A 21,732-nucleotide genomic window follows, 5' to 3' on the forward strand; every position below is an offset into this window, starting at 1 on the left:
GTCCTTCTCTACCACTCTAACGTTCGATGGTTATCACGAGGGAAGGTAGTGAGCCGTGTTTTTGCCTTGAGTGTAGAATTAGCCCTGTTTTTGCGAGAACACCAGCATTGCCATGCAACGCACTTCCAAGAGTCAGAGTTCATCCTCGCCTTGGCGTACTTGGCTGACATCTTCGATGCACTCAATCATCTCAATTGCCAGAGGCAGGGCGGTGGAGTGAATGTCATCGAATCTGAAGAAAAGCTGAGCGCTTTCCAAAAGAAGTTACCGTTGTGGAGGCGGCGAACAGAGAACGACAACTTCGCGAACTTTTCTCTACTGGACGAGTGCGTGAGCGGGATTGAAGATGAGTCTGAAATTGGAGGCACTGCTGTACCGGGGGAACTGAAGCAAGCGATTGCCACGCACTTGGGTGAGCTGGGAAAGTCATTCGACGGCTACTTCCCCGACCAAGAGCAATACCCAGCATGGGTGCGGCAGCCGTTTACTTTCGACGTTGCAACGGCAGATGTCAACGACCAATACCTCGACGACCTCATCAAACTTCAGCAGAGCCTGACTCAACAACAACTCTTCGGCACAACAACGCTCTCAAAGTTTTGGTGCCGCCAAATGGAAGGGTATCCTCACATCGTTAAAATTGCCCTTGAGATCCTCACGCCATTTGTTACAACGTATCTCTGCGAGCATGCGTTTTCGAAACTGGTGGACATTAAAACAAAGAAAAGGAGCAGGCTTGCATGCGAAAATGATTTGAGGGTGGCCCTTGCCAAAACAAAACCATGCATTTCCCAGATCGCCTGAAGAAGATCGCCCGAAAAGAAGAACAGAAAACACATTAAGATGCAATTCTTCTTAATTTTTTGGTTAAATTTGAGGGGTTCCGTGAGTGTTCGGTGGGTTTCGTTAGTGTTCGGCGCCTTTGAAAAGGTTAAGAACCACTGATCTAGAGGGAGGAGTGGGATTGAAGAGAGTGAGGGAGTTTGTTCCAGAGGGGGGAGTAAAGAGGAATGAAGGAGTGAAGGTGAGCAGAGAGTCTTGATTTTGGCAATTTCACCGGAAGAGGATTGCTGGCAGATCTTGTGCGAACTGTAGGAATATTTGGGGGACAGAGCACAGAGAGAGCTGGGGGAGCAAGGCCGGAGACGAGTCTGTAGAAGACAGGAAGACCACCAACCTGCCTGCGGTGAGTGAGTGAAAGGCCATCTCAATCAGCTTCATCGCGGGAGATTCCAATTATTCTTAAAGCTTTGGTTTCAACAGCGTGAAGCCGAGCTAGGTGTGAGGCAGGAGCACCAGCTCAGAGGGGAGAACAGTATTCCATTGAGCTGCGGATGAAAGCCTTGTATGTGGTGAGGAGCTCAGGTGTGCCAAGGAAGGACTTCGCACCAAGGATGCCCAGTCAGCGACTGGCTTTGGAGGCCAGATTTGAAATGTGGTTTTCCCAGGAAAGATCATGGCAGATAGTGAGACCCAAAAACTTGAGTGACAGAACTTATTGGAGAGGATTGTTCAGAAAGTAGATGGGAGGGTTGTCCAGTCGGTCTTTTCGGAGAGACAAAGTAAGAGTGTGAGATTTGTCAGGATTGAAAAACATGTTCCACTTGTTTGACCAGTCTGTGATTTTTTCCAGTAACTTAAAAATCGATAATCAACTTTAAAAAAAACATGACATTCACACCGCAAGAAAGCCCGATGATGGCCGAGGTCGGCTTGAGCAGATGTACACACAGACACAGAGCTTGACTGTAAGATTATTGATAGGAGAAATAGTGTCTGCAGTGCAAAGAGATGTCTGTATATGGTATTCATGAGGGCCTGTTATGCCTGGTTGAGACAGGAAGTCATGTTCATGGATATGAATAAAGAATCATTTGCGCAGCGCAGGGAAGAGAAGTGGAAACTAACGACATCCTGAGGTTGTTTCGTGGGGGGTTCTTGGACACACATACTCGCAATAGTCCAAGAAACGTCAGTTTTTTTTTTTCATTTTTCTTTATACAAAAATACTTGTTGGGTGCATCAATCCGCGATTGAGATGAAGTTGCATGAAGGAACTAGAACGATACTCGCTAGAGAGCATACCTCCGCCACACTAAACAGTTGACGTTTTGTATCCACTGATAGACCGGACCTGGATTCGGACCGAAACCAAAACCGAATCGGCTTCTTATTGTCACCAAACCAACTCATCCAGCAAGTTTATTCATAACTCGTCCATAACTTTTTTTAAATATCATGTTATATATCGTTTTTTGGGCCTATCACTCAATGGTGAAGAATCACTTGAAACAATCTATTTAAATTCACGTATCCGGATCCGGATCTTCACCAAAATTTAATCAATTCTTCCTTGTCACACACACAACCTGTCCACAAAGTTTCAGCCAAATCCGTCAACAACCTTTTGAGATATCGTGCTTACAAACAAGCAAACAAACAAATGAACAGACAAACAGCAAAGCAAACTTTAGGGGTTGGGTGGTGGGGAAAATCCACCTACGCTGACGTAGATAATTAATCTTTACACCAATCCATCTCTAATGCTCATTTACCCCCCTGTTTGTGTGTGTGTGTGTGTGTGTGCGTGTGTGTGTAAGTTTGTATGTGTGCGTAAGTATGTGTGTGTGTGTGTGTGTGTGTGTGTGTGTGTTTGTATGTGTGTGTATATATGTGTGTGTGTGTGTATATATGTGTGTGTGTGTGTGTGTATGTGTGTGTGTGTGTGTGTGTGTGTATGTGTGTGTGTGTGTGTGTGTGTGTGTGTGTGTGTGTGTGTGTGTATGACTGTGTGGGTGTGCATAAGTTTGTGTGTGTATGACTGTATGTAGAAGTATGTGTGTGTATAAGTATGTGTGAATGTGTGTATGTGTAAGTTTGTGTGTGTATAAGTATGTGTGTAAGACTGTGTGTGTGTGTGCGTGTGTGTGTGTGTGTATGACTGTGTGTGTGTGTGTGTGTGTATGACTGTGTGTGTGTGTGTGTGTTTGGTTGTATAAGTATGTGTATGTATGACTGTGTGTGTGTGTGTGTGTGTGTGTGTGTGTGTGTGTGTGTGTGTGTAGGTGTATAAGTATGTTTGTGTATGACTGTGTATGACTGTGTGTGTGTGTGTATGTCTGTGTGTGTGTGTGAGTTTGTGTGTGTAGTTGTATAAGTATGTGTGTGTATGACTGTATGTGTGTGTGTGTGTGTGTGTGTGTTTGTGTTTGTGTGTGCGGGTGTATAAGTATATTTGTGTATGACTGTGTGTGTGTGTGTGTGTGTGTGTGTGTGTGTGTAAGTATGTGTGTGCGGGTGCATGACTGTGTGTGTGTGTGTGTGTGTGTGTGTGTGTGTGTGTGTGTGTGTGTGTGTGTGTACGGGTGTATAAGTATGTGTGTGCGGGTGTATAAGTGTGTGTGTATGTGTATGTATGTGTGTATATGTGTATATGTGTATGTGTGTATGTGTGTATGTGTGTGTGTGTGTGTGTGTGTGTGTGTGTGTGTGTGTGTGTGTGTGTGTGTGTGTGTGTGTGTGTGTGTGATAAACGTTGCACAAATCGCATTTCCTACCCAATCTTCCCACGTTCACAGATTCCACACCAGAAAGGTTAAATCTACCTGCATCTTTATTACACCTTGACCACAGCCAGCAGACTGATGATCCTGTGAATGATTTATTCCCATGGGAATTACATTACTGCCGTGGATTCATCACTTCCTCGAGCTCTCCACCATGTGGGAAATGGCCACAACCCCCAGCTGCCTCGTGATTGGTGTAAATGGCAAGATGCTTTCTCCGAAACAGGAGCCAGAGTTGGATGGACGAGTGAAGCAGATTAGAGAAATCAAGGTGGCAGCCATACCAACCATATTGGTGTGGGATCGCGCCCCTGGCTGGTGAACTCCAAATGGGTCTATAGGTCTTGCATACAAAACATTTCCTGCAAGATTACATACTTTGTGACGTTCTACTTCTGCCGATGACGTATCACACATGGATCATTCAATGTATAGATTCAAACACATTCATTTTGTATCTCACGCGAACGTCATGACATTTTTACTAATCAATGGGGACGTCACAATGGCCACATTATCGTTTTAACCGGACGTTACAAACTGCAGTGGTAACCCTCCTGGTGTCGTAGGGGCAGCAGGAAATTGAAATTTGGAAAGGCACCGGCACACAATGCCCCACTCTTTTCGGAATCTCTCACGTCTACAACTGAATACGTACAGACAATGGGGCAGCTTGATCCACGTGTCCGCACAGTGAGGACATCATAGGTGCACTCTCCTGCATCCTGCAGGTGCAGCACGTGATTCGAAATTTGATCCTTCTCCATGGAGAATCAAACCTAGACGAGACGAGTCAGAATCGAGCAAGACATGTGCATTACAGAAGAATACGATTTAAGATGGAGACAACAGCGTGACGTCATAAAGGACGTTGCCAATGACGGCATGTCCAAAACCACAGTATCTATAGCCAAGTGTTTACCATCGACCTGCGAGTCCAAGGTCGTGCTTTGTGAAATGCAATTTAGGAATTGGCAAAGGTTATTTCAAAAGGGAAGAAAATTGCATCGTCTGTCCTTTAAAAACCATGTTTGTAAAATAAATGTCTGGCTATTCCGGATGTAAGTGAATCTCAGCGACTCCAAGGCATCCAATAACGAGTCTTTTTGCACAATGGGATCGGGTTAACCGGCTCGTCTTCCTCCTCCGGACATCGATAGCTCATAATGAATATCTCTTCGGAGGAGCTGGAGGAGGAGGAGGAGGTACAGAGATGGAAGACGGTGCTGCAGCTTTGGAGCTCCGCCCGAGGCTCCACCGAGAGACCGCCTGGAGGTGTGCGTCGACTGGAATGAAAATTTGAGACTGGCTGTTGTGACGTCATAAACGCCGACGACGTCAGAGAAGCAGCCATCACGCGGAGGCATTTTGAGGACATTCAGCTCACGCCGCGGGTGCACAATTAGACGAAAGTGTGGACGAGCTAGAAACGAGGCGAGTCTGCTCACTGGAGAGGCTCAAAACATGCCCGGATAAGCTCCAATACTGTTGCATCTCCCGCTCGCTGCGCCTGGGACAAAGCGCATCCCGGCACGTACCCGCTAATCCACGATGAGATTATAAGCCATTGCTCATGCGTGTGCACGGAACTATATTAAATGTCAAATAAATGAAATAGATTGCTGGCTCCGTTTCCCTCTAGCAGCTCGCCATTTCTTCCCAGAGGAACTCGTGAAATTTTTATGCGTCTCTCCGACTTGCCCTGCGGTATCTGCGACCCCACTCTCCTCCGTGGGCTCGGTTTGGCCCAAATGCTGGGATCAAGTTGGTTCAGTACCATAATTTTTATTTTTCCCCTCTAAACCATAATCCCCTCCGTCCCCCGCACCACCATTCCCACAACCCCAAGCGTGGCCGTGCGGCCAAGATTGAATCCAGGTATGGCGAGAAAAGTGTCATTTCCAATTCGCCGACTGTCCGGATTTCCTGGCTGTGTCTGCAATCCGTGGATGCTTTGTCCCACGGAACAACGCCGAATGTGCATCGCGGGCAGCAAGATAAATAAAGAAGAAGAACCACCTTTAAAGGACATTTCCCCCCGCAGAGCAGGGGGTTGGCCTTTTTCGGGCACCATGGACCCCTTTTTGAAGCAATGTTTTATGGCCGGATGCCCTTCCTGCCACCAACCCTGTTAGTCGCCTCTTGCAACACCAGTGAACTTGTACTCAATTTGCCGACCACGGAGGGATGACAGGTAGTAAGGGCATTTTATGAGATATTTCACAAATCTGTTAACTAAATTGTTACCAAAAAATTTCTTCACCAATATGTTTGTAAAGGTGTGTAATAACATGTGTTAAAATGTTGAAGTTCAACTCCCGTGGGAAACCCAGAACAAAAGCTGTTGAATTCGGGTACCGAAAAATTATTTTCGAGAATTTTTATTTTTTTTAATCGGCCCTTAAGTAACTTATGAGAGGTCAAATAAGGGTTTTTCATGATTCTGAGTTGATTGTTAACATTTATATTTTCACTTTTACATTTACACACAAAGTAGCTTTTATTTCACATACATATATAATACTCAAGAGTTATTTCTCATTCACAATGTCAGAAGTTTCAACAGTCATTGTCTATGTCTTCTTCAGACTCAACAACATCATGACTGCAGTTTCTGCATGTAATGCCATTACAGACTCCACAGGCTGAGATGCACGTGACCCCATTCTTCTTGCAGCTGCATCGCCGGTTGCTGCAATCTCCATGACAATTACAGCTCGTGAACTGCAATAGCTCCTCAGGAGCCGTGGGGTCCAGTGTTGGAACTGCCTCATACCCATGCACACCTATTGTCCATCCATAGTCACTGGGGTTCAGAGACATGCTTTGTAGAAGGATCCAGTCCCGGGTCTGCAGGTAGGCACGGAGTGAATGTTGTGCGGCTGCACCCTCTGTTGGAGGTAGAGTCTCTGGTTTGATCACTCCTGCCGCTGCCTTCCTTGAGAACATGTTGTACCGAATTTCACCCAATGTAGTATCTCGTCCATGGTAAATGTACTTGAAAATCGCAGTACCAGCCTGAATCACTGTTTCCTTGGTGGCTTCTGTGTCAAGGAAGATGTCGATGTACTCAGCCACGTCCCCTTCACAAACCTAAAAAAAAGCACCAGGTCTATGTCAAGTAAAGTATAATGTAAAACAGAAATAAAATTATTATTATTTTTAACATTTATACTATGATGACAATGATTATAATTATTATTATTAGTAGTATTAGTATTATTTGCCGACGTAATAGTAGTATTTATCATTATTACCTGGCAAATAGAGTTGTTTTCCCATGACCAGCGATTGCAGAAACCGTATCACACCCCGTGAAGGTGCGACAGAAGAGCAGGTAGCTCTTCTGTGTTTCGGAGAGAGATTCTTTGATCTTTCGGACGTCATAAGAGCCGTTTGATGTGGTTAAGAAGAGTGGATGGTGGCTGTCTGAGCTATGGTGCACCAGCATTACCAGCACGTCTGCATCTTCTGCCCGCACCTGAAAATATAACAACATGTACAAAGCATAATGAACCGTTCAAGAACAGATTTAACTTTTCAACAGTGTGAATTCTCTTATTTTTAAATTACCCCATCTCCCCCCGGGCTCCATCCAATAGTTATACTAACTGAAGACACAAATGGTACTGACCTCAACAGAGCCATCTGAAGCAGCAGCCAATGCCTCTCTCACAATTGAAGTGTCAGCATCATTGTCACACTGCTCCACAGTGGTGATGTTTTCGGAAGGTTGAAGAGAGAAGGTGGATGAGCTCACTCTTGTTATGAGTGTTGTCCAGAAACTTTGCTCTTGGGGTCCAGTTGGACATATCCGGTCGAATCTGGAGATTACAGCAGGAATTCTTGGTACGCCAGATGTGGTCGTGATCTTTTGGTGATCTGCTGTAGCCATCAAAGACCACAATGATCTTCTGGGAGCAGCGGCCCAGATACTGCACGTAGCTCAGGTAACTGTTGGCGATCTCCTGCCAGGTCTGACGTTGTTCCCACTTCACCATGTAGACAAGCCATCCGCCATCAATTACGAGGGTGCAGCAGGGTTGGTTAGTCAAGTCAAGTGGATCAGTTAACGCCTTCAGGCTTGTATTTGAAAAGTCTGCCTTGTTTGCCTTGTTCATCTTCTGATCTTTGTTGCTGAACAGGGACAATGGGAAGGGAGTCAGCTCATACTGTAAGCTTGTCTCCACTGTCATATCCCGCTGGGCGAAAATGATCAGTCGGTTGAACAACTTTAGTGAGTCAAGGTGAATCTTTTTCTCGTTGACCAAGGGAAATTTTCTTAGTGATGACAGGGCTTTTATCTTTGACTTGACATCCATGGTCGACGTCACTGACTGTCCATCCAGCTTGATCTGCATCTCCATCCCAACTTCAGCTGCTCTCTCAGCATTGACTGCGTCATCTCCAGTGCTTGTGAATCCTGTTGAGAAAGACACGAGCAACTCCTTGTCTCTATCGTTGTCGAATGGCTTGATCTCCTCAAACCATTTTAGGACAAGTTCAACTGCCTCTGCATCTCGCTTCATCTGTGTCTTGGCAAGGTCTCTGTGGACTGGAACATGTTTACTGACGTCCTCCTCCATCCGCCGGTTGACATCAGACAGGTGACTGAGGGTGAGCACCCAGCATTTGTGGCCAGAAAAACTGTTTCTCATTCTTCCTCTGCTCAGTCCACCTTGTGACTTGGCTGCCTTCATTAATGTCTGCTCAATGCAAATGTCACACCATGTGCCGGACCACTCATGACTTGAGTAACGGACAACGTGGTTCCCGTGGGCAGTGAGACGTTCTAAGGTGTCTTTGTAAGCAGGCAAAGTTTCTAGTTCCTTCATGAGTTGACAGTACAATTTTTTCGGTACCCGAATTCAACAGCTTTTTTTCTGGGTTTCCCACGGGAGTTGACCCTCAACATTTTAACACATGTTATTACACACCTTTACAAACATATTGGTGAAGAAATTTTTTGGTAACAATTTAGTTAACAGATTTTCATATGTTTCCCTTACTAAGGCTGAGTAAGCCCCACTGGTGTTAATTCAGCGATCAACCGTGATTCGAACCCAGGATCCTAGGATCCCAAGCCAGCATCCTAACCGCTAGGCCAACACCAAGCTCAATCTTGACACCAAGCTCAAAAAAAAAGGGGGAAAAAAAAAGGAATAAATAAATAAATAAATAAAAGGGAAGAAAGAAAGAAGTAAATAAATAAATAAATAAATAAATAAAAAAGTGGAATAAATAAATAAATAAAATAAAAGGGAATAAATAAATAAATAAATAAATAAAAGGTGCACAACGAGCCTGGATAATTGATGATTGTCCATCGTCATGGGAACAACGTGCACTTTCCATCGCAGAAAAGGTTCTTCAAATCGCACAGTCCGATTCCATGATGCGCACGCCGTGTTCACGTCACTTGGTGCGACCTTCGCCTCCGCTGGTCCCAGATTCTGCAAATACATCCAAGAAGAAGAAGAGGAAAGGAAAATCCATAACAAATCTTGACAATTATCTCGACGTCATTTCCTTGTTACAAAATTCTCAACAGGTGCAGTGAACGACACAAGGATGTCCAACAGATCGCATTTGTAACCTGCAATGCAACACCATAGCTCTGAGTGCTGTGTCCAAGAATACCCTCGACTGCCCTCTGCGCCGAAACACCATGACCGAGCCCTCGGGTCAGCGACGCCATCGCAAAGCTATATTTCACACCGTGCCCTTTGGGTTCAGTGAAAAATGCTTCCCGTCCACCTTGCATAGCACGAAGGCAGCCGCAGCCCATCCCTGCAAAAAAACAAACAAAAAAAAACAAAAAACATTTACCTTGGCTAGTGATGAGAACAATTGCCATATAGATGTCCCAAATAGACTTTAGGTAGCCCATTGTGACGTTGCATAATGACGAGTCAGTGCGCATGTGTGGCCCGTTTCACTTTGCCTTTAATACATTTGTGGAGCATTTCCGTTGATCAAGGAGGATGTGCGCAACTTTGGGTCAGTGCGCATTCATCACGCAGTATACCTGTTGCAAAACGAGGAACGCGGCTAGCTATCCCATTACCATCCTCGGGATCGGCGGCGGAGCAGGAGCCGCCGTCGGAGGCGGTAATTGGATATTGATGTGGACGATTTTGACGGTGCCGATGATCATTGGTGCAGAAATGGTGTAACTGGACCGTTTCCTCCTTGTTTTTAATGCCGGTCGTGTTGCTACATCCTCACTCTCACGATGTGCAACCGTCCGGCAAATTGGTCCAGGGAGAAAAACATCACATTGACTATGCTGCACGGGCTTCGGAGTATGTGGTCCCGAATCATTCCGGGTAAATACAGCCCTCGGTACAAAATATTAATTAAATGGCTGTGGGGGCATATATGCTACATTTGCTTCAATAGCTGCTGGTATGATTCCACACGTTACCGCAGATCGATCAACTGTATACTTTTTACCATGCACTGACGCAAGGCATGCTTAGTGCATGACATAATTATCGATGCGGTTGATAAAGCAAGCTGTTATTGACCAGATCGCACACCTCAGTCTTCTACCGACTCCTCTCTGGCCTTGCCCCTCCCAGCCCTCTCTGGGCTCTGTCCCCCAAATATTCCTACAGGTCGCACAAGATCTGCCTGCAACCCTCTTATGGTTAAACTGCCAAAATCAAGACTTTCTGCTCACCTTCATTCCTCTTTTCTCCCACCTCTGGACCAAACTCCCTCACTCTCTTCAATCCCACTCCACCCTCCAGGTCTTTAAAACAACTGTTCACCACCATCTCTTATCCTCCCCCATCCAAAACCTTGATCTTTTCTACCCCCGCTAATTTCGGTCCCCTTGTGTTTTATACCTCTCCCCCCCTCCCCCCCCTCCCCTTCCCACGCCTCCTGCCCCCAAGCCCTCTCCCTCTCACACTTCTCCCTGCTCTCAAATGTTGTGGTTGTGTGCTTCCCCTTCTCTCCCCATCTTGGCTTCCGCTCCCTCTTTTTGTACATTTTGTTTGTCTGGTTGATTTGTTTGTGAAATAAATGTTAGCTCTTTCACGAGCCTCGATTCAGTACACAAAAAAAAAAAAAAAAAAAGTGGGAATGACTGTATTGAGGCATAAAGATGACGTTAACCAAGGTCCACAACCCACTCAATAAACACATCAGACCTATGTGACGTCTGTCATTGCATTTTAAAAGTGGACAAGGACTTGATACTCTATGTCCTCACATGTTTGGTGGTGCTATGGAGAATATATCTGTGTAATATGAAAGCTAAATGTTCAACGATTTTTGAAATATCACGTACACAAACCAAGTTACTGAGCTAGTTCCCATGGCAACATAATTTAGCCAATCCCAGCAGTGATCTAATCAGGTTGAGATAACGTCATGATGAATATATATCTACAATATCAAAGATAAATGTTTTTTTTTTGTTTTTTTTTGTATACTGAATCGAGGCTCGTGAAAGAGCTAACATTTATTTCACAAACAAATCAACCAGACAAACAAAATGTACAAAAAGAGGGAGCGGAAGCCAAGATGGGGAGAGAAGGGGAAGCACACAAACACAACATTTGAGAGCAGGGAGATGTGTTGGAGGGAGAGGGCTTGGGGGGGAGGAGGCGTGGGAAGGGGGGGGGGGGTTGAACGGATGTTGAACGGTTTTTGAAATATCACGTACAGAAAGGAACAGTGACATATGATTGGTCAGTCGGTCGGAGCTCATTTTAATGTCCCAATCTCTGATCTTGTTGGATGGGAGGGGCACAAAAATAAAACGAAAGCGAAAGAAGGTGCAATGTTGTATATCAAATAAAGTCCCGAGTTGATGGTTGCATCCCCAGGCTGAATTCCATGAGGGAAGAAACCTTGAATGGTTTTCACAGATGAAGCTTGGATCTGGATTTCTTAATGTAAAGAAAGAAAGAAAAAAAAAAAGAGCAAGAACAGAAAAGAGTGATCTTTATACACTACTAAGGGAGTAATTGTTAGGCCTATGTATATTATTTTGCCAAGAAGGGTAAAAGGAAGAACAATGGATCATTTGAAAATTAAATTGGACAGGTACTGAGAAGAAGAAAAAAAATAGGACAGAGATGATGAGGAAGGGAAGGCAGGTATGGATGTCCCAGTGTCCCACTGTCCCAAACGAGCCTTGTTCCGAGTCATTGTCCAACAAACACTGTTGACTTGATGGTGGATCATGATGAAGCAGGTAAAATGAATGCGAAGTACAAAGGCACTTGGTAGAGCGCACATCTCAACTAGGCTGAACAGTTTACGTTTTGAGGCCACTGATAGGCCCAAAAAGTATCCAAAAAGTAAAAAGGCCAAAAAAGTAGCTTTTGTAGCCCAAAAAGGACATCTGGACGGGAACCAAAATCGAATCAAATTGTTCTTGTCACCTAACCAACTCATCCACCAAGTTTTGTCATAACTCGTCCATAACCTTTTGAGATATCATGCTGCATATCGGTTTTAGCTCGATCACTCAATGGTGAAGAATCACTTAACAAATTCTTGGATCCAGAGCCGTATTCGGATCTCACCAAATAAAATCAATTCGTCCTTATCACACACCCAACCTGTCCACCAAATGTCGTCCAAGTCTGTCCATAGCTTTTTAAGATATCCTGTTCACAGACAGTCAGGAGAGAAAACATAACCTCCGCCCACCTTCAGTAGCACAGGTAATTACAGCTGCTATTCAATTCACCCATCAAGGTTCACCTGAAGATGTCCTGCATATTTGGAGTCTGGTTACCAATGTGTTACTCCTGCTGTTGCACTACAGGCCATCGCCACTGATCGATACAAGCATGTTTTGGCAGGGGAAGACGTATGATACAGTATCACTGGGCTATCCAGCTATGTTGGCCAAGATAAAGCTATGGGTGTATTGGGAAGGCATGCTCTTACAGGTTGTAATACTGCTGGGAAATTTGCAGGACGAGGAATAAAATCCTGGTGGAACTTGTTCCTTCATCTGGACACAAAAAAGGACAATTAAAGACATAATAGAGAAATGCCACAAAAATATCACAATCTGTAGAGCAGGCACTCATGAGATTTGTTTATCTCAGCTATGTGAAGGGTACAAGCACACTCCCTGCCACATGGTGGCATTTGCACACAAGGAAGATGGCTGCAGGAGAGAAGCCAACACCAACGCCAAATGCCTTCAAAGAACATTTGCTCAGGGCCTTGGTCCAGACATACATATGGTGATATGCTTATCCGCCTATAAGACACCAACTCTAGATGTGAAGAGTGGTGTGTTTGGTGTGAAGAGTGGTGTGTTTGGTGTGAAGAGTGGTGTGTTTGGTTGGAAGAGGGGTGGCAATGACTGGAACTCTATTCCACTCAATACTGGGACAACACCATCAACTATCATGGAGCAGATTAAATGCAACTGCCATGGAACATGTGATACCTGAGTCTGTCTGCACTTGTTTTAAGGAGATGCAACCACGTACCGAGGTGTGCCATGCCTCTGGTGACAATAGCTGTGAAAATACTGATCCAGAAGGGGTATCAGGCATAGCATCTGATGAACGGGAGCTGGATGAATATTGTTAGTCCAACATAGTCAGGAAGAAATAGGGTATGATTGAGCACTTACGAAAACAGAATAGGCCGACAAACATATACTTCTCTAAAGTAAATATAACATTCCCATTTCATAGAATATACAGGGTAGCAATGTACATGTTGATTTAAGTCCAAAATAACCAATTTAACGATGAATACATCATAGCACTGATGCTTGCTGTCTTTTTGGTATACATATTATATATATACTAGTGGGGTCACCCGTGGGAATCCCACGGGCATGGAGAGAGAGTTGGTATGAGGGCAACCAAATCCGTCCATCACACGGGCATGGACGTGTGTGACATTTGGACATCTTGATTTAGATGCTGCACATTAAATTTTACAAAATGATTACTGGCAATTCATCAGATCCAGAAATGGTGTAATGAACACAATTTATTTATTTCACATAATATGTGACCCCTCACTCCTCTCCACCTGACACTCTCCTCTCTCCACCGTCATGCCTCTCCAATCCCACTCCTCCTCACACTCCCCACCAATACTTCCTCACACTCCCCACCAATACTTCCTCACACTCTTCTCCAATCGCTCACACTCCTCTCCAATCGCTCACACTCCTCTCCAATCACTCACACTCCCCTCTCCAATCGCTCCTCACTCTCCTCTCCAATCGCTCCTCACTCTCCTCTCCAATCGCTCCTCACTCTCCTCTCCAATCGCTCCTCACTCTCCTCTCCAATCGCTCCTCACTCTCTGCTCCAATCGGCCTTCACTCTCCAACTCCTTGCTCCACACTCTCCGACTCCTCGCTCCTCGCTCTCCAACACTTAGCTCCTCGCTCTCCAAACCCTCGCTCATCGCTCTCCAACACCTAGCTCCTCGCTCTCCAACCCCTAGCTCCTCGCCCTCCAACCCGTAGCTCCTCGCCCTCCAACCCCTAGCTCCTCGCCCTCCAACCCCTAGCTCCTCGTCCTCCAACCCCTAGCTCCTCGTCCTCCAACCCCTAGCTCCTCACCCTCCAACCCCTAGCTCCTCACCCTCCAACCCCTAGCTCCTCGCCCTCCAACCCCTAGCTCCTCGCCCTCCAACCCCTAGCTCCTCGCCCTCCAACCCCTAGCTCCTCGTCCTCCAACCCCTAGCTCCTCGCCCTCCAACCCCTAGCTCCTCACCCTCCAACCCCTAGCTCCTCGCCCTTCAACCCCTAGCTCCTCGCCCTCCAACCCCTAGCTCCTCGCCCTCCAACCCCTAGCTCCTCGCCGTCCAACCCCTAGCTCCTCACCCTCCAACCCCTGGCTCCTCGCTCTCCAACCTCTGGCTCCTCGCTCTCCAACCCCTGGCTCCTTGCTCTCCAACCTGTAGCTCCTCGCTCTCCAACCCGTAGCTCCTCGCTCTCCAACCACTAGCTCCTCGCTCTCCAACCCCTTGCTCCTCGCTCTCCAACCTCTCGCTCCTCGCTCTCCTACCCCTCGCTCCTCGATCTCCAACCCCTCGCTCCTCGCTCTCCAACCCCTCGCTCCTCGCTCTCCAAACCCCTCACTCCTCGCTCCTCACTCTCCAACCCCTCACTCTCCAACCCCTCGCTCTCCAACCCCTTGCTCTCCAAACCCTAGCTCCTCACTCTCCAACCCCTAGCTCCTCACTCTCCAACCCCTAGCTCCTCACTCTCCAACCCCTAGCTCCTCACTCTCCAACCCCTAGCTCCTCACTCTCCAACCCCATAGCTCCTCACTCTCCAACCCCATAGCTCCTCACTCTCCAACCCCTAGCTCCTCACTCTCCAACCCCATAGCTCCTCACTCTCCAACCCCGAGCTCCTCACTCTCCAACCCCGAGCTCCTCACTCTCCAACCCCGAGCTCCTCACTCTCCAACCCCGAGCGCCTCACTCTCCAACCCCGAGCTCCTCACTCTCCAACCCCTAGCTCCTCACTCTCCAACCCCTAAATCCTCACTCTCCACCCCCTAGCTCCTCACTCTCCAACCCCTAGCTCCTCACTATCCAACCCCTAGCTCCACACTCTCCAACCCCTAGCTCCTCACTCTCCAACCCCTAGCTCCCCACTCTCCAACCCCGAGCTCCTCACTCTCCAACCCCGAGCTCCTCATTCTCCAACCCATAGCTCCTCATTCTCCAACCCCTAGCTCCTCACTCTCCAACCCCTAGCTCTTCACTCTCCAACCCCGAGCCACTCACTCTCCAACCCCTAGCCCCTAACTCTCCAATCCCTAGCGCCTCACTCCCCACTCTCCAACCCCTAGCTCCTCACTCTCCAACCCCTCGCTCCTCTTCAACCCTCCTCGTCGTTGTTGCAGCAGCATCCTGTGCGAGTCTGTGATCACGTTCGTCGAGGGTCTCGTTCTCCCATCTCGTTCTTTTTCTTGCTTCAGTTGAGTGGGGTCACCTGTGGGAATCCCATGGGCATGGACGTGTGTGACATTTGGACATCGTGATTTAGATGCTGCACATTAAATTTTACAAAATGGTTACTGACAATTCATCAGATCCAGAAATGGTGTGATGAACACAATTTATTTATTTCACATAATATGTGACTCCTCACTCCTCTCCACCAGACACTCTCCTCTCTCTCCACCCTCACGCCTTTCCAATCTGACTCCTCCTCACACTCCCCTCCAATACCTCCTCACACTCCTCTCCAATACTTCCTCACACTCCTCTCCAATCCCTCACACTCCTCTCCAATCCCTCACAATCCCCTCCAATCGCGCCTCACTCTCCTCTCCAATCGCTCCTCACTCTCCTCTCCAATCGCTCCTCACTCTCCTCTCCAATCGCTTCTCACTCTCCTCTCCAATCGCTCCTCACTCTCCGCTCCAATCGCTCCTCACTCTCTGCTCCAATCGCTCCTCACTCTCCGCTCCAATCGGCCCTCGCTCTCCAACCGGCCCTCGCTCTCCAACTCCTCGCTCTCCAACCCCTCGCTCTCCAACCCCTCGCTCCTCAACCCCTTGCTCTCCAACCCCTCGCTCCTCAACCCCTCGCTCTCCAACCCCTCGCTCTCCAACCCCTCGGTCCTCGCTCTCCAACCCCTCGCTCTCCAACCCCTCGCTCCTTGCTCTCCAACCCCTAGCCCTCCAACCCCACGCCCCTCACTCTCCAACCCCCAGCTCCTCACTCTCCAACCCCAAGCTCCTCACTCTCCAACCCCTAGCTCCTCACTCTCCAACCCCTAGCTCCTCACTCTCCAACCCCGAGCTCCTCCCTCTCCAGCCCCTTGGCTCCTCACTCTCCAACCCCTAGCTCCTCACTCTCCAGCTCCTCGCTCTCCAACCCCTCGCTCCTCGCTCTCCAACCCCTCGCTCCTCGCTCTCCAAACCCCTTGCTCCTCGCTCTCCAACACCTCACTCTCCAACCCCTCGCTCCTCGCCCTCCAACCCCTAGCTCCTCGCCCTCCAACCCCTAGCTCCTCGCCCTCCAACCCCTAGCTCCTCGCCCTCCAACCCCTAGCGCCTCGCTCTCCAACCCCTGGCTCCTCGCTCTCCAACCCCTGGCTCCTCGCTCTCCAACCCATAGCTCCTCGCCCTCCAACCCCTAGCTCCTCGCCCTCCAACCCCTAGCGCCTCGCTCTCCAACCCCTGGCTCCTCGCTCTCCAACCCCTGGCTCCTCGCTCTCCAAACCCTAGCGCCTCGCTCTCCAACCCCTGGCTCCTCGCTCTCCAACCCCTGGCTCCTCGCTCTCCAACCCCTGGCTCCTCGCTCTCCAACCCCTGGCTCCTCGCTCTCCAACCCATAGCTCCTCGCTCTCCAACCCCTAGCTCCTCGCTCACCAACCCCTTGCTCCTCGCTCTCCAACCCCTTGCTCCTCGCTCTCCAACCTCTTGCTCCTCACTCTCCAACCCCTAGCTCCTCGCTCTCCAACTCCTAGCTCCTCACTCTCCAACCCCTAGCTCCTCACTCTCCAGCCCCTAGCTCCTCACTCTCCAAACCCCTCACTCCTCGCTCTCCAACCCCTCGCCCCTCGCTCTCCAACCGCTAGCTCCTCACTCTCCAACCCCTCGCCCCTCGCTCTCCAACCGCTAGCTCCTCACTCTCCAACCCCTAGCTCCTCACTCTCCAACCCCTAGCTCCTCACTCTCCAACCCCTAGCTCCTCACTCTCCAACCCCTAGCTCCTCACTCTCCAACCCCTATCTCCTCACTCTCCAACCCCTAGCTCCTCACTCTCCAACCCCGAGCTCCTCACTCTCCAACCCCGAGCTCCTCACTCTCCAACCCCGAGCTCCTCACTCTCCAACCCCGAGCTCCTCATTCTCCAACCCCTAGCTCCTCATTCTCCAAACCCTAGCTCCTCACTCTCCAAACCCTACTCCTCACTCTCCAACCCCTAGCTCTTCACTCTCCAACCCCTAGCTCCTCACTCTCCAACCCCTCGCCCCTAACTCTCCAATCCCTAGCCCCTCACTCCCCACTCTCCAACCCCTAGCTCCTCACTCTCCAACCCCTCGCTCCTCTCCAACCCTCCTCATCGTTGTTGCAGCAGCATCCTGTGCGAGTCTGTGATCACGTTCGTCGAGGGTCTCGTTCTCCCATCTCGTTCTTTTTCTTGCTTCAGTTGAGTGGGATCACCTGTGGGAATCCCATGGGCATGGACGTGTGTGACATTTGGACATCTTGATTTAGATGCTGCACATTAAATTTTACAAAATGGTTACTGGCAATTCATCAGATCCAGAAATGGTGTAATGAACACAATTTATTTATTTCACATAATATGTGACCCCTCACTCCTCTCCACGAGACACTCTCGTCTCTCTCCACCCTCATGCCTTTCCAATCCGACGCCTCCTCAGACTCCCCTCCAATACCTCCTCACACTCCTCTCCAATCCCTCACACTCCTCTCCAATACTTCCTCACACTCCTCTCCAATCCCTCACACTCCTCTCCAATCCCTCACACTCCTCTCCAATCCCTCACACTCCTCTCCAATCCCTCACACTCCTCTCCAACCCCTCACACTCCCCTCCAATCGCTCCTCACACTCCTCTCCAATCGCTCCCCACTCTCCTCTCCAATCACTCCTCACTCTCCTCTCCAATCGAGCCTCACTCTCCTCTCCAATCGCTCCTCACTCTCCTCTCCAATCGCTCCTCACTCTCCACTCCAATCGCTCCTCACTCTCCACTCCAATCGCTCCTCACTCTCCTCTACAATCGCTCCTCACTCTCCGCTCCAATCGCTCCTCAGTCTCCGCTCCAATCGCTCCTCATTCTCCGCTCCAATTGCTCCTCACTCTCCGCTCCAATCGGCCCACGCTCTCCAACTCCTCGCCCCTCGCTCTCCAACCCCTCACTCCTCAATCCCTCGCTCTCCAACCCCTCGGTCCTCGCTCTCCAACCCCTCGCTCTCCAACCCCTCGCTCTTTGCTCTCCAACCCCTAGCCCCTCGCTCTCCAACCCCTCGCCCCTCGCTCTCCAACCCCTTGCTCCTCGCTCTCCAGCCCCTCACTCTCCTCTCTCTCCAACCCCTCGCTCCTCGCTCTCCAACCCCTCGCTCGTTGCTCTCCAACCCATAGCTCCTCGCTCTCCAGCCCCTTGCTCCTCGCTCCCAACCCCTCGCTCCTCGCTCTCCAACCCCTCGCTCCTCGCTCTCCAACCCCTCGCTCCTCTCTCTCCAGCCCCTCGCTCGTCGCTTTCCAACCCATAGCTCCTTGCTCTCCAACCCCTCGCCCCTCGCTCCCCAACCCCTCATTCCTCGCTCTCCAACCCCTCGCTCCTCTCTCTCCAACCCCTCGCTCGTCGCTCTCCAACCCATAGCTCCTCGCTCTCCAACCCCTTGCTCCTCGCTCCCAACCCCTCGCTCGTCGCTCTCCAACTCCTCACCCCTCGCTCTCCAACCCCTCGCTCCTGAACCCCTCGCTCCTCAACCCCTTGCTCTCCAACCCCTCGCTCCCCAACTCCTCGGTCCTCGCTCTCCAATGCCTCGCTCTCCAACCCCTCGCTCCTTGCTCTCCAACCCCTAGCTCCTCGCTCTCCAACCCCTCGCTCCTTGCTCTCCAACCCCTAGCCCCTCGCTCTCCAACCCCTCGCCCTCCAACCCCTCACTCTCCAACTCCTCGCTCCTCGCTCTCCAACCCCTCGCTCCTCGCTCTCCAACCCCTCGCTCTCCAACCCCTCGCTCCCCGCTCTCCAACCCCTCGCTCCCCGCTCTCCAACCCCTCGCTCCTCGCTCTCCAACCCCTCGCTCCTCGCTCTCCAACCCCTCGCTCTCCAACCCCTCGCTCGTTGCTCTCCAACCCCTTGCTCCTCGCTCCCAACCCCTCGGGCCTCGCTCTCCAACCCCTCGCTCCTCGCTCTCCAACCCCTAGCTCCTCGCTCTCCAACCCCTAGCTCCTCGCTCTCCAACCCATAGTTCCTCGCTTTCCAACCCCTCGCTCCTCGTTCTCCAACACATCGCTCCTCGCTCTCCAACCCCTCGGTCCTCGCTCTCCAACCCCTCGCTACGCGCTCTCCAACCCCTACCTCCTCGCTCTCCAACCCCTACCTCCTCGCTCTCCAACCCCTCGCTCGCCAACCCTTCGCTCCTCGCTCTCCAACCCCTTACTCCTCGCTCTCCAACCCCTCGCTCCTCACTCTCCAACCCCTCGCTCCTCTCCAATTTGTTGCTCCTCTCCAACACTTAGCTCCTCACTCTCCAACCCCTAGCTCCTCACTCTCCAACCCCTAGCTCCTCACTCTCCAACCCCTAGCTCCTCACTCTCCAACCCCTAGCTCCTCACTCTCCAACCCCTAAGCTCCTCACTCTCTAACTCCTCGCTCCTCACTCTCCAACTCCTGGCTCTCCAACCCCTTGCTCCTCACTCTCCAACCCCTCACTCCTCTCCAATTTCTCACTCCACTCTAACCCCTAGCACCTCACTCTCCAACCCCTAGCTCCTCACTCTCCAACCCATAGCTCCTCACTCTCCAACCCATAGCTCCTCACTAAATAAAATTGAAACCCTTGGAGTTTCTTCCATTGTTGTGGGAAACTTGCTCGGAAAACATTTTGAAATGTCAAAACACGACTTTTACTGGATAAAGTATGAAGATCAAACACCATGAACCGTCGTCTCACTTCGCACCTGCACCCGGACGTTGCTGTCCTCTGGTGGAAGAATTAAGAATGGCAACAAATGCTTTCCCATCGGGATATTGATACGTGTTCCCTTACATGGAACTTCATCGCAGGAGGAGGCATTTCGGCCAATCAAAGCTTGCGCTATTATCAACACCAACCGATGGTTATTTATCCTTTTTAAATGGTGAGCATCAAGCAAGGAAACAGGAATGAATGATCGTTTTAAGGCCATTTTCCGCGCTAGAGCGGGGGTTAGCCTTGCGGGCCCCATGACAATCATGGTTCCCTGTTTGAGGCAATGTTTTTTTGGCCGGATACCCTTCCTGACGCCAACCCTTGGTCACGCTCTTACGATGCGCAGGGATATGGTGTACCTATTCTAAATCGCGGTACACACCGTGATCATTCATCTCAGCAAGCTGGTACTCAATTTGCCGACCTCGGAAGGATGACAGGCTGAGTCAACCCCCCTGGCGTTAATTCAGCGATCGACCGGGATTCGAACCCAGGATCCTAGGATCCCAAGCCGGCACCCTAACCGCTAAGCCAACACCAGGGATTCCACATGCGAAATTTGCATTTATGTTTATTTAAATTATACAATGGACTACAAAATGTAAATGTTTCATGATATTTGTTATATTATATCACCTTTGTCTATCAATATTGTTGAAATGAAGATCAAATAGCTGTATGTTGAAATATGTTGAAAAAGTCAACACTTTACATGGGTGTACTTACATTTTCAGTGACTGTATATATATATATTGTTACATTTGTGGGGGTAGATGATGGAATCCCATAGCAAAGGTAGGATTGTATAATTATAGCATGGACCATGGACACATAGGATAAATCTTGATGTACTTAAGTAGGGAGACTGTAGCTTAAGATGGTTCATGTGTCTTCGCACGAGGGCAGTGATAATTGTTAGGGATTAAGGTTAGTTTTCCCCAGTATGTGATTTTTTTCCCTCTGTGATTTCCCCCATTAAACAACATTTACAACTAGAACGCCACTCAGGAGAGTGCATACTCCTGCCGTGGGTCAAGTTGGAATAGTATGATTTCAAAAAAGTTTGACGGAGTAGTTCAGTGACAACACAAGACAAGACAACACAAGACAGACACTGCACAGATATATATTTAGAATATATAGAAGATAATGTAAAAAAAAAAAACAAGGCAATTTCACTTACATTTTCGGATTCAGCGTTCAATTCTATATAGTGAGTGTATTTTGAGGCATGTGTGACTTCAAATAAAATTGTAAGCCAGGAAAAACGTTCGTTTCATTCCTTAGGGATACAACATGTAAAACTGGCCCAAACGTGAAAACTAAACTCGCTCATTTTAGGTCGTACAAGCTAATGCGACCACTCATTCTTCTGGGAAGAATCCTGTGCACATGCTTGTCACACTTATAAGTCACCTAAGTCTTTATAAGTTCATCAAATACTGACACCGCGATTGACATTCGCTGAGGTAAATGTTGATATCTCTTCTGAGGTTTTTTTTTTTTTTTTAAAGAAGT

At 49.0% G+C, this 21,732-nt stretch overlaps 1 protein-coding gene across 1 annotated transcript in view; it reads right to left on the minus strand.

The window, feature by feature from the left end:
* Positions 1-5,839: 5,839 nt before the first annotated feature.
* LOC137437323 (uncharacterized) overlaps positions 5,840-21,732 on the minus strand; it is a 62,270-nt gene continuing 46,377 nt past the window's right edge. The window contains exons 2-5 of the mRNA XM_078766111.1: positions 9,163-9,356; positions 8,871-9,019; positions 6,824-7,047; positions 5,840-6,659 (exon numbers count right to left, since the gene is read on the minus strand). Of these exons, the coding sequence (XP_078622237.1) occupies positions 7,017-7,047; positions 8,871-9,019; positions 9,163-9,354 (372 nt within the window). The 5' untranslated portion in view covers positions 9,355-9,356 and the 3' untranslated portion in view covers positions 5,840-6,659; positions 6,824-7,016. The remainder of the gene's footprint in view (positions 6,660-6,823; positions 7,048-8,870; positions 9,020-9,162; positions 9,357-21,732) is intronic.

Source organism: Myxine glutinosa, chromosome 12, assembly GCF_964187855.1.
Source record: "Myxine glutinosa chromosome 12, kmMyxGlut1.1, whole genome shotgun sequence".
Taxonomy (NCBI): Eukaryota; Metazoa; Chordata; class Myxini; order Myxiniformes; family Myxinidae; genus Myxine; species Myxine glutinosa.